The sequence below is a fragment of the Adiantum capillus-veneris genome, chromosome 2 (assembly GCF_014529385.1).
Source record: "Adiantum capillus-veneris isolate H3 chromosome 2, ASM1452938v2, whole genome shotgun sequence".
Taxonomy (NCBI): Eukaryota; Viridiplantae; Streptophyta; class Polypodiopsida; order Polypodiales; family Pteridaceae; genus Adiantum; species Adiantum capillus-veneris.
The window spans coordinates 58,234,292-58,246,411 of record NC_140932.1 but is presented as its reverse complement, the minus strand read 5'-3'; the positions used below and the strand labels follow the sequence as shown (position 1 = coordinate 58,246,411).

At 43.3% G+C, this 12,120-nt stretch overlaps 1 protein-coding gene across 1 annotated transcript; it reads left to right on the top strand.

The window, feature by feature from the left end:
* The first annotated feature begins 8,517 nt into the window (after positions 1–8,517).
* LOC147462846 (pentatricopeptide repeat-containing protein At4g18520, chloroplastic-like) lies at positions 8,518–11,767 on the top strand. The gene has a single exon (XM_086485744.1). The coding sequence runs from the start codon at positions 8,955–8,957 to the stop codon at positions 11,451–11,453; it is 2,499 nt and encodes an 832-aa protein (XP_086341870.1). The 5' UTR covers positions 8,518–8,954; the 3' UTR covers positions 11,454–11,767.
* The last annotated feature ends 353 nt before the right edge of the window (positions 11,768–12,120 follow it).

Sequence of the window (12,120 nt, the reverse complement as noted above, 5' to 3'; positions counted from 1 at the left end):
CTATGGCCGGTCTGCCAGCTTAACCAATATTCTAGCTTTTTCTCCCTTAGCACTTCCCCATATTAAATGACCAGTTTAACATGAGAAAATCAATAAGGAGGATTAGATATTAGTTATTATGACAACAATAACATTGTCCATACTACTACGGGGAAGGCACCTTTTGAAATCATTGAAGGAAGACCTAAAAGTCTCTTGCTACCCCGGGATTCACCATGGAAAACTTACCGCACCACGTAAGTGCAAGGGAGGGGGGGGGGGGGGGGGGGGTTGTACAAGTTACATAAGTGTATAGTTAAGGGCAGGCCCTCAATAATTTGTCTCCGAAGCTTAAAAATAAGGGAGGGGTATCATATTTATGGGGGGGGGGGGGGGGGGGGGGGGGGGGGGGATGAGAGGAAGTTTTTGTGTTTCAAAATCGTGGCTTCCCAAAAGAGTCTTCCCTCAAACTTGTGAGTCAATAACTACAAAGATACATGCAAGAACTAACACGCTCTGTATCAATTTCTTGTTTTGTGATTATAGTTCATTTTTTGAGGGATGAAAACTATAAAGAGCTTGTATAGATGCAAATTTACACGGAGAACCTAACACAACTTTATAACCATGTTTTTTGAGTAATTTAGATGGGTCCAAATTGGACAAATAGCTAGAGTGCAGGCTGAACAGGCACATAGTTTGAAAGTCAAACTAAGACACATTGACGGTACATCTAGTTATCAATAGAAGTGGTTCCTTTGTGCGTTGCCAATCACTATGCTACACGTTCTTTGACTAGTTTAACTCAATTAGATCACGTGAGACCTAAATTTTATATGTAAGATAGGGTATGCTAATTTTCTGCATTGATTATCGTATAAACATAGAAAGGGGGGTCATATTCCCTAATATGAGTCGTATATAGGGGTTTTATCAAAGTTTTCCACTCGCAAGTGGAGTCCCATTTTGTATATAGAGTGAATCCCTCGGGCTTGCTACTTGAGGTACATGGGAAGATCTTTGCTGCTGATGAGTATAGCCAAGACCTACAAGAATCTTTCCAAAAGATTAAGGAGTTTATATCCATCTCGCAACAAAGGAAAAAGGCTACTGCTAACAAGCACAGAAGAACCTTAGCTTTCAAGGAAAATGATTGGGCCCTACTCATATTTCCCAAGGGTTGATTGAGGTAAACTATGGGCAAAAATCCTAATGGCCACCAAAAGTATTATGCTAAATTAGCAAAAAGATACTATGGTCCTTTTCAAATTTTAAAACCAATCAATGAAATGGCCTATCAACTCAAGTTTCCCAACCATTGGCTCATTCACAATGCTTTCCATGTGAGCCTACTTAAGCCTTACAAAGGAGAGCCGCCACAAGAACCAATCATTGAGGACTCGCCCGAGATCGAGATCAAGAAGAGGTGCTTCAGTCCAAATCAATTCTTCAACATGAAGACAAGGTACTAAGACATGGTAACATTATCGATGGTATCTTATTAAGTTCAAGAATTATCCTATTGAAGATGCTAGATGGATACAAGGAACACTATATGAACCTTGTCAATGCTTACAATGCTACATTAGAGTAAGCAAATGTAAATGTTTCTTTTAAATGATCAATGCTTTTGTCTTATAAGACTAGTTCTCTTTTTATTGTGCACAAATTTAAGTAGTATAGAATCATGTTTGTGATGATGACGTCTCTCAAACACCAAGTATAATTTTTCACTCTACTTTCAGAGAATGAAATGGACTCAAGACCAGACATGCTTGCGGCGAAAACTAAGTTTCCCAAGCCCCAAAGGGATAAGTCATCCATCCTAGAATGATTTTGTAGGGTAAAAAGGGATCCTTTACCCGCTAAGAAACATAGACTAATGACTAAGGCTTTTCTACTCTACCTCATAGTTGAGGACGACTATAATTTCAAGAGAGAGGTACTGTCATAAAATCTAATATCTAAATGACCCAAATTATTTTCTCATATTAAACTGATTATTTAATGTGGGAGAATAAATGAGAACAAGAGTTAGAATATAGACATGTGCTTATGGATCTATCTCAGCACGGGACCAAAGTCATTCATTTGAGAGATGGTCTGTCAAAGAGCAATGCTAGCTAATGGAGTAGCTTCATTAAAGACCTCCAAAGGTTAGTGGTAAAAGTCCTTAGACCTAGGACCTTAGGCAAGCTAGGGTTGAGCTTGAGGTAGGAACCCTGCCCAAACTTGAGGTGCTTGCTGACTAAGGTGCTTGTCATGCTTGATGATTAAGGTGCTTGAAATGCTTAAGGTACTTGGGGGCCAAGATGCTTGAGGTACTTGAAGTCAAAGCAAGGCCTACAAACGAGGGGGTGAGCCCCAAGAGTAGGGGGTGTGGTTGAATGGTCTTTTCCTCACCCAAGGGACACCCCTTGCTCAAAGAGGCAAATAGGACACATGCCAAGGCCCTAGCTAGGTTGCTCCCCATAGTGTGCCTAAAGCCTATTGGATACCTTTAAGAGCGGTCCAATGAGAATTTAGTTGAATTAATTAATTTTTTAAGCTTTATTTAAGTCCTCTCTCCCAAAGGGGTAAGACTGACACTTGTCCTAATGCTACCCTTGTTGCTTGTTATACACAAATCTTGTGATTGGTCAGGCTTGAGAAGGTCCACTCATCTCCGAGCTAGAGATAGAAGAGGGGGTCGGACCAAGCAAGGAGGGGGTGTGCTTGACCATATACCCTCTCTCATTCACTCACACACACTCTCATTCACATAGTGTGTTGTGCAAGAACACCATCTCCTTCTCCAAGCTTGAGAAGTTGAGAGCCTGCACCAACAATTCTTGGCTATGGAATGCAAATCCAACCAAGAGCCATGCTTCAATGCTATGCTAGCCATCTTCTTCATCTCCATTACTATTCTACTATGCTATGCTAAGCTCTATGAGTAATGGTCTGAGAGGACACTACTTCTTTCTCGTAAGTTACTTCTTCTTCCTCTTCCCTTGGGACTGAGGCCGAGGACAAGTTAATGCATAATTGTGGTGCATGAATCTCTCTATCTTCATTGCACCATTAAGGTTTCAAGAAACACAAAGCTTGTATTGTACCAAGTCTCTTTTTATGGGAGAAACTATAATACAAAAGTCTTTTGGAGAGGGGACCGGCTACTCATAAATTCGGTCCTCAAATGTTATCAAGTTCTCCAATTCTCTCTCTTGCAAAGTATTGTTCATGCCAAGTTAATTTAGTATAATGGTTATCTGCTACCTCTAATCAAGTTCACCCTCTATTTTCTCAAAGTATTCTCGTAAAAATGCTCACTACAGTTTTTTTAATTTCGCTATTCTCAATGTTCATAGTCCATTTCTATTACATACCTGTCCTTATCATCGCACGTTTGAGGGGCTTTCCATATGGACCCTCAATCTGCATGAAGTTTACCCTACTTCCCCTGCTCCTCTTCCTTGATCTACTACCACTTGCGTTGTTGCCCCTGCCAGCATATAGTGCAAACTTGCACTTTTCCCTTGCTCGCCTCCATGGCTACCATGCCGAGCGTGCACTTTCTTTTACTCTTTTAACTCAACCCAAGTACCTTCAAAGATTCCCCTTAAAACAAATCATTGCAACACTTAACTACATTTATTAGGGGGGCTCGTGGTCCCTTGCCCCCAATCGTACCTAGCTAGGTATGTGGTGCCTCTCGAGAAGAAGCTCATGATGTTATGCATTGTATTAACAACATTGAAAAAGACTTTGTTTTCCTACATGAGAAAATTTCTAAATCTTCTTGTGATGCCATGTGTGTTCAATGGTCCCACTACCATAGGTGTGTTGGGATTCAGGCCAGCTGGCTGAACATCCCACTTACTACTAACCCATCTACTAACTTAACCATGTATACACTTATTCTTTAATGCAACAGAATAAGGAGCTGCAACAGTATAACGTCGATATGCGCTCCACCCAAAGTAGGTCTCTCTCTCTCTCTCTCTCTCTCTCTCTCTCTCTCTCTCTCTCTCTCTCTCTCTCTCTCTCTCTCTCTCTCTCTCTCTCTCTCTCTCTCTGTGTGCTCTCGCACACGCTTTCCACGGCACCTTCAACTGGTACCAGAGCAGGGTTTGTGCTTGCCGTTTTCGCGTCTGCGCGTGCACTTTCAAAAGTGCAAACAGGTTTCTGATTTCGGCATCGACAAATTCAGCATTCCGAGAGCGTTTCCATTAGGCGTCCTAGGTTTTTACCCCCCTTTCGAAGCTGTTCGTGGATTCGAAAGCTTCATCCGAGCTACACTTCAGGAGTTGTATTTTTCAACTCCACTTTTGCTACAGTTACAGGTACAGGTACAGGACACAGGTGCAGGTTGTTTAGAGACTATTTTGGGATGGTATATAGCTGTTTTATGGCTATTATGTGCTATTGAGATGGTGTTTATGGGGTGATTAGGAGCACTTTTTGGCATCGACATTGTCTTGGGTTTTTCAGGCATCCATCTCCTCACAGGTTCTTGCATACATACAGGACATCCAGGTTTCTTACAGGTTGCAGTGTTTAGTATCAACACAGATTTCAATGGGAGTATTTGATGCACATATGAATTTTTTTGGCACTTTTGATAGTGCTTGAGCTATTTTGAGAGCGGTTTTACTCCCCATGGGGATTTGTTTACTGCTTGCACATTTCATTTGGTGCCTGTTTGAGCGCGTATATTGCACCTTGTAGTATTGTTGACAATAGATATACGCTGAGTTGGGGACACTGCCATATGTACCTTTTGTGGAGCCGATTTGGCTTGTTTATGGTAGTCCCCACCGTTTCTGAGATAGCGTGAGGTTTTCTTGTTTGCATAACCTTTTGTGAGGGTCGATAGCGTGAGGTTTTCTTGAGCTGGGGGATTCTCGAATGTTGAGATCCTTTCGGTGATACAGGTTGCTGGAGTACCCCTTTTTTGTAGCCTTGCCATATGACGTATAGAGAGGGCTAGGTCCATTTGATGCTGTGTTGGCAGTCTTGGGTCAGCTTTTGACTTTTTATGCACAATTAGTGGTTGATGCGCCTGTCTTATGCTCTGAGAGAATTACTTTTTATGCGTTACTGATCTCTTGTGATAGTTTTGGATTGAGATTCTGTCAGTTTTTCTGGGGAAACTCTGCCGAATTTTTTTCCAGAATTACCAGTGTTTATTGCCATATTATCTTTAGCTTGCAACCATGTCATCTAGTGGTGAAAAGGATATTTACAATATCCGAAAATTTGATGGGACGAATTTTGCTATCTCGAAAGAGCAGATTTCAAGATGTTCTTATACAAAAAGGCCAGTTGGATCCTATCATGGAGTGCCCACAGGGTGAGTATACAGATGTTGAGTGGGAGAAACTTGATGCTAAGGCCAAATCTACCCTCCGTTTGCATTTGGCTGAATCTGTGTACTTTACTATAGTTGGAGAAAGGACTGCTAGAGATGTATGGGATAAGTTGTGTTCTAGTTATGAGAACAAAAGTGCTACTAATAAGGTTTTCTTGATGAAGACTTTGTTTGACCTTCGTACGAAGGAAGAGGGCACTATTTCTACTCACATTAATGAGTTCAATATCATTTTTACTTAGTTGACCACTCAGGGTTTGGTCTTCGATGAGGAAATCAAATGTATCTTCTTGCTATGCAGTTTACCCTCGTCTTGGGATACATTCTATACTGCGATTAGCAACTCAGCACCTGGTACCGGTCTAGTGTACAATGACGTCCTTGGGAGTTTGTTTACCGACGGGGTTCGCAGGAAATCTCTCAAAGGCAAGAAGGATGGTGATGCGTATGTTGCTAGTGATAGACAGAGGGGTCGCACTCAAAGTCGTGCCAAAATCAAGGACGTAGGGGCTCACGCAGTAAGTCTTGGGGTTCTATGCGTAATGTTGAGTGCTATCACTGCCATAAAAAAGGGCCTGTGAAGAAGGATTGCAGGAAATGGCAACAAAGCAAGAAGGATAAACAATCCGATGAAACTTCTAAGTCTGATGATTCAAACAAGGGCAAAGCAAAGTTAGAGGAGATCAATGTGCTAGAGTCTTCAAATGCTCCTATTGTAGAGACTCTTCCAACGGTTGTTATGCCACTTACCTCTAACGTATTGGTCTTCACAGCAGATCTACCTATCGAGAATCTTGTTACAGAAGATGCGCAGTATGCACAAAATTGGATAGTAGATTCTGGTGCGAGTTTCCATGTGACACCACATAGAGAGTGGTTCTCTACTTATTCTCACTCTTGTGGCAAAGTGAGACTTGGTGATGCTTATGAACTAGACATTAAGGGTGTCGGAAACGTCAAATTGCATCTAAGGAAATGGCACGCACTTTACTTTATGTAATGTCATACATGTGCCCAAGTTTGCTAAAAGCTTGATTTCTGTTGGTCAGCTTGATGATTTGGGCTACAACACCACATTTGGCAATGGTTCGTGGATAGTACGCAAAGGTAATCTTGTTGTACTCAGAGGTCAGAAGCATGGTATCTTGTATTCCATGTATGTGTCAGATGTTGGTCATGATTACATATCTATAGCCGAGTTGCCGTCTACTGAGTTGTGGCATTGCCGGCTAGGTCATATTAGCCAAAAAGGAATGAGAACTCTGACTTGTTTTGGCTACTTACCTGTCTTGTCTTATGTTGACTTTCCTGTTTGTGAGCACTGTATCTATGGCAAATAGACTAGGTCGTGCACTTACCATTGGGTCAAAAGTGAGCTGAACCTCTAGATTTAGTACATAGTGATGTTTGTGGTCCTATGTCAACCAAATCTCTAGGGGGGGCAGCTATTCTGTGGCATTCATAGATGACTCTACTCGAAAGGTGGTCCTAGTAAGCTCAAAAAGGCACGTTATGGCTTAAAGCAGGGTTCGAGGCAGTGGTATCATAAATTTGATGCATGTATGAGGTCTCAAGAATATAAAAGGAGTGAAGAGGATCACTGCTTGTATACAAGAAAGCTAGATGATGGCTCGATGATCATTCTAGTTTTGTATGTTGATGACATGCTTATAGCCAGGAAATCCATTGCGGAGATTGCCAACTTGAAGAAAACACTAAGCAATAATTTTGCAATGAAATATTTGGGGGATGCTACACACTTTCTTGGCATGCGAATCAAAAGAGATTGCAAACGTTGTATTCTTGAGTTGTCTCAAGAAACATACATTGAGAAAGTTCTGCAGCGTTTCAATATGCAAGGGGGGAAAGCATTGACTACCCAATGCAGGCATTCTTGAAACTCAGCAAGGAAGATGCACCCAAATCTGATGCTAAGCGAGCTGAAAAGGCTAAGGTACCATATTCTTCGGTAGTGGGCAGTTTCATGTATGCTATGTTGGCCACAAGACCAGACATTTCTTTTGCAGTGGGAGTAGTGAGCCAATATATGGCAAATCCTGGCAGCAAGCATTGGGAAGTAGTGAAGCACATTCTTAGGTACCTCAAAGGTACGGTCGGCAGGTGTTTACGCTTCGGGAACATTGATGCATCCATCGTGGGTTATGCGGATGCAGACTGTGCAGGTTGTGTCGACAATAGAAGATCGACATTTGGCTATGTCTTCATATTTGCTGGAGCAGCAGTATCTTGGAGGTCATGTCTTCAAGATTGTACGTCGTCTTCCACTACGGAAGCAGAGTACGTTGCATTGTCGGATGCAAGTAAAGAGGCTGTATGGTTATCTCGCTTGGTCAAAAATTTTGGCATTGATGAGACTCCAATGATATATTGTGATAGTCAGAGTGCTCTTGCATTGGCAAGGAATCCCGTGTTTCACTCCAAATCGAAACACATTGAAGTCAGGTAATATCTCGTGAGAGATTTCTTGGCCAAAGAGCTCATTGATTTGGTCAAGGTACACACTGACGACAACCTAGCAGATGCTTTGACGAAAGGCTTAGCTTTGGAGCGGTTTACACATTGTAATGAGTTGATGGGTATATGTTGAAGCCACTAGATTGCTTCACGGTTGTACATACCAGGTCACTTGGGCTGCGTTGGCCTTCAAGTGGGAGTTTGTTGGGATTTAGGCCAACTGTCCGGACATCCCACTTATTACTAACCCATCTACTAACTTAACCATGTATACACTTATTCTTTAATGCAACAGAATAAGGAGATGCAACAGTATAACGTTGCTGTGCGCTCCACCCAAAGCAAGCTAGGTGTAAACTTAGACAAATGTGATCTCGTTGTGAACTTATATGTGAACTCTGCATACCGAACTTGATGTAAACTAGGTGTAAACTTAGACAAATGTGATCTCGTTGTGAACTTATATGTGAACTCTGCACACTGAACTCGACGTGAACTACTCAAAGTGAGCTCGGTGTGAACTAGAATAGAGATAGGCGAAAACTATGTAATATAATGCTACCATTTTCCTTGAGTAACAGAATGCATGCACAAGCGTAGCTGTAAGGCATTTGACCCATGTTGAGAACGTTGTGTGTTCAAATCTCGTCTTACTCATATTTTTACCTTGCAAATGTCTTACTTTTCAATTAAACCTTGGATTAGGATCATACTAGACTCCCATTACCAGAAATGGGTTCAAGATCGTAGGACATTCCTCCCGCGACGAGGAGCTTCACCACAGCATAGCTCGGGCACAACGAAGCACAACACCACAAAGTGGAGAACATGCAAGAGCTTATAGCGTGGCAGGATAAACAAATGGATGCTCTACACCGTCGCTCTGCAGTGATAAGCGGCAAACAGCCCACGCTTCGCTCCTGCAGTTGCCAAAAGATTACATATGAGGCGTGTGGGATCCCACACTCATAGCAGAAGAGACTTGCGATGAGGGTCGCCTTTATGGAGCGGTATGTAAGAACCTCTGTTTCTACACACACACACACACACACACACGCACACACACACATTCGTTTTCTCTCTACCACTGGTTTTGCGTTCACAGAGCACCGTCAAGAAAACAGCAATAGAGGCTACACAAGCAAACATGGAGAGGAAAAGAACGAGTCTTTCTTTTGTGAGCTCACTTAAAGACTGTGCTAAGAAGAAGGATTTGTACCAAGGCAGTAGGATACATGCTGATATTCGTGATAGTGGGTTACTTGAAAAGAACGCTTACTTGGGGAACATGCTGGTCGGTATGTATGTCAAGTGTGGTGCACCTATCAAGGCGCAACAAGTCTTTGACGAGCTTCCTGTGCGGGACGTCGTCTCTTGGAACACACTGATTGCAGGATATGCTCAACAGGGGCAGGGCCAGGACGCTCTGCACTGTTTTCAGCAGATGCGAAGTGAGGGCCTCTCTCCAGATGCAATCACCTACGCATGCATCTTGAAGGCATGTGGTTCTACGCAAGATGCTGAAATGGGCATAACAATTCATGCTGATATTGTTAGTCTGGGGGTGTTGAAAAAAAATGTTGTGCTTGGCACTGCCTTGGTCGACATGTATGCAAAATGTGGTTTACTTCAGAAAGCACAAAGAGTGCTTGAGGAGCTTCGTGTCCGGGATGTCGTCACTTGGAGTGCATTGATTGCAGGATACGTGCAACAGGAGCAGGGCAAGGAAGCTCTCGGCTGTTTTCAGCGGATGCAAAGCGAGGGCGTATCTCCAGATGCAATCACCTATGCGTGCATCTTGAAAGCATGTGGCTCTACGCAAGATGCTGATATGGGCATACAGATTCACGATGATATCGTAAGTCAAGGGATGTTGAAAAAAGATGTCGTGCTTGGCACTGCCTTAGTTGACATGTATGCGAAATGTGGTTTACTTCAAAAAGCACAAAGAGTGCTTGAGGAGCTTTGTGTCCGGGACGTTGTCTCGTGGAATGCACTGATTGCAGGTTATGCCCAACAAGGGCAGGGCAAGGAAGCGTTGGGCTGCTTTCAGCCGATGCGGAGCGAGGGCGTCTCTCCAGATGCAATCACCTACGCATGCATCTTGAAGGCCTGTGGTGCTACACAAGATGCTGATATGGGCACAAAAATTCACGATGATATTGCTAGCCAGGGGCTGTTCCAAAGCAATGTCGTGCTTGGCACTTCCTTAGTTGATATGTATGTCAAATGTGGTGCACTTCAGAAAGCACAAAGGGTTCTTGAGGAGCTTCCTGTCCGGAATGTGGACTCTTGGAATGCATTAATTGCGGGATACGTGCAACAGGGGCAGGACCAGGAAGCTCTAGGCTGTTTTCAGCAGATGCAAAGCGAGGGCCTCTCTCCAGATGCAATCACCTATGCATGCATCTTGAAGGCATGCAGCTCTACACAAGAGGCTGATATGGGCATACGAATTCACGCTGATATTGTTAGTCAGGGTATGTTGAAAACAGATATCGTGCTTGGCACTGCCTTGGTTGACATGTATGCGAAATGTGGTTTACTTCACAAAGCACAAAGAGTGCTTGAGGAGCTTCGTTTTCGGGACGTCGTCTCGTGGAATGCACTGATTGCAGGATATGCCCAACAGGAGCAGGGCAAGGAAGCTCTGGGCTGTTTTCAGCGGATGCGAAGTGAGGGCGTCTCTCCAGATGCAATCACCTACACGTGCATTTTGAAGGCATGTGGCTCTACTAAAGATGCTGATACGGGCATAAAAATTCACGATGATATTGTTAGACAGGGGCTGTTGCAAAAAAATGTCCTGCTTGGCAATGCCTTGGTCGACATGTACGCCAAATGTGGTGCTCTTCAGAAAGCACAAAAAGTGCTCGAGGAGCTTTCTGTCTGGGATGTTGTCTCTTGGAATGCATTGATTGCGGGATACACACAACAGGGGCAGGGCCGAGAAGCTTTGGGCTGCTTTCAGCGGATGCAAAGCGAAGGCCTCTCTCCAGATGCAATCACCTACGTATGCAGCTTGAAGGCATGTGGCTCTACACAAGATGCTGATATGGGCACAAAAATTCACAATGATATTGTTAGTCAAGGGCTGCTGCAAGAAAATGTCGTGCTTGGCAATGCCTTGGTCGATATGTATGCCAAATGTGGTGCACTTCAGAAAGCACAAAAAGTGCTTGAGGAGCTTGCTGTCCGGAATGTGGACTGTTGGAATTCATTGATCGCAGGATACGCGCAACAGGGGCAGTCCCAGGAAGCTCTAGGCTGTTTTCAGCGGATGCAAAGCGAGGGCCTGTCTCCAGATGCAATTACCTTGAAGGCATGTGGCTCTATGCAAGATGCTGATATTGGCATAAAAATTCACGCTGATATTGTTAGCCAGGGGCTGTTGAAAAAAGATGTCGTGCTTGGCAACGCCTTGGTCGACATGTTTGCTAAATGTGGTGCACTTCTCAAAGCACAAAAAGTGCTTGAGGAGCTTCCTGTCCGGAATGTGGACTCTTGGAATGCACTGATTGCAGGATATGCCGAACAAGGGCAGCGCCAGGAAGCTCTGGGCTGTTTTCAGCAGATGCAAAGCGAGTGTATCTCTCCAAATTCAGCCACCTATACTTTCGTCTTGAAGGCTATGCTTACATCTTGAAGGTATGTGGCATTACGCAAGATGCTAAGATTCATGATGAGATTCTTAAATCAAGGGAGAGGGGATTCACTTCTAAATGGTCTAATTTCCAATTCAGAAAGCTTGTCACTCAAGTGCTGCCCAAACATGGACGAAAGCAACCCAAGGGGCAAGCATTCATTCAGTCCACACACTAAGCCAGAAAGGTAGTATCTCAATGTTGGTACCACCCGTACAGATTGTGGTTGAATGCAAAAGTAGAGCTAGTATACAATGCAATGCTTTACTTGATAAAAATGCTGAGAAGAATCTAGTCTCTCAACATATTTGGAGGATACTTTGTCAACCACATCTACAAGCCCCATTTGAAGTGAAGACTAGCAATGTCATGCCATGCATGGATAAACCAGATATCTTAGCTGCAAATTGGAGCATTTAATTCTGTTTTGAGAAAACTGAATCTCACGTGGCAAGTCAAGGGAATTTACATGTTCATGTGGTCCTTGGTTAATGCTATTCTTATCTGCTCCAAATTTCAGGATGGACAACTTGTTACTGGATACCTCAGCTCCACTGGTAGCCTTCAAAAAAGAGCAAAGAAACAGCTTTTTTAACCAAAGTCTTGGTGACGAAAGTACTAGTCCACTTAAATAAGTAGGTGATGGTGATGAACCTCGACAGATTGAAG

Coding starts and splice junctions, on each gene's coding strand:
- LOC147462846 (XM_086485744.1), top strand. CDS start 8,955: ATGGAGAGGAAAAGAACGAGTCTTTCTTTTGTGAGCTCACTTAAAGAC.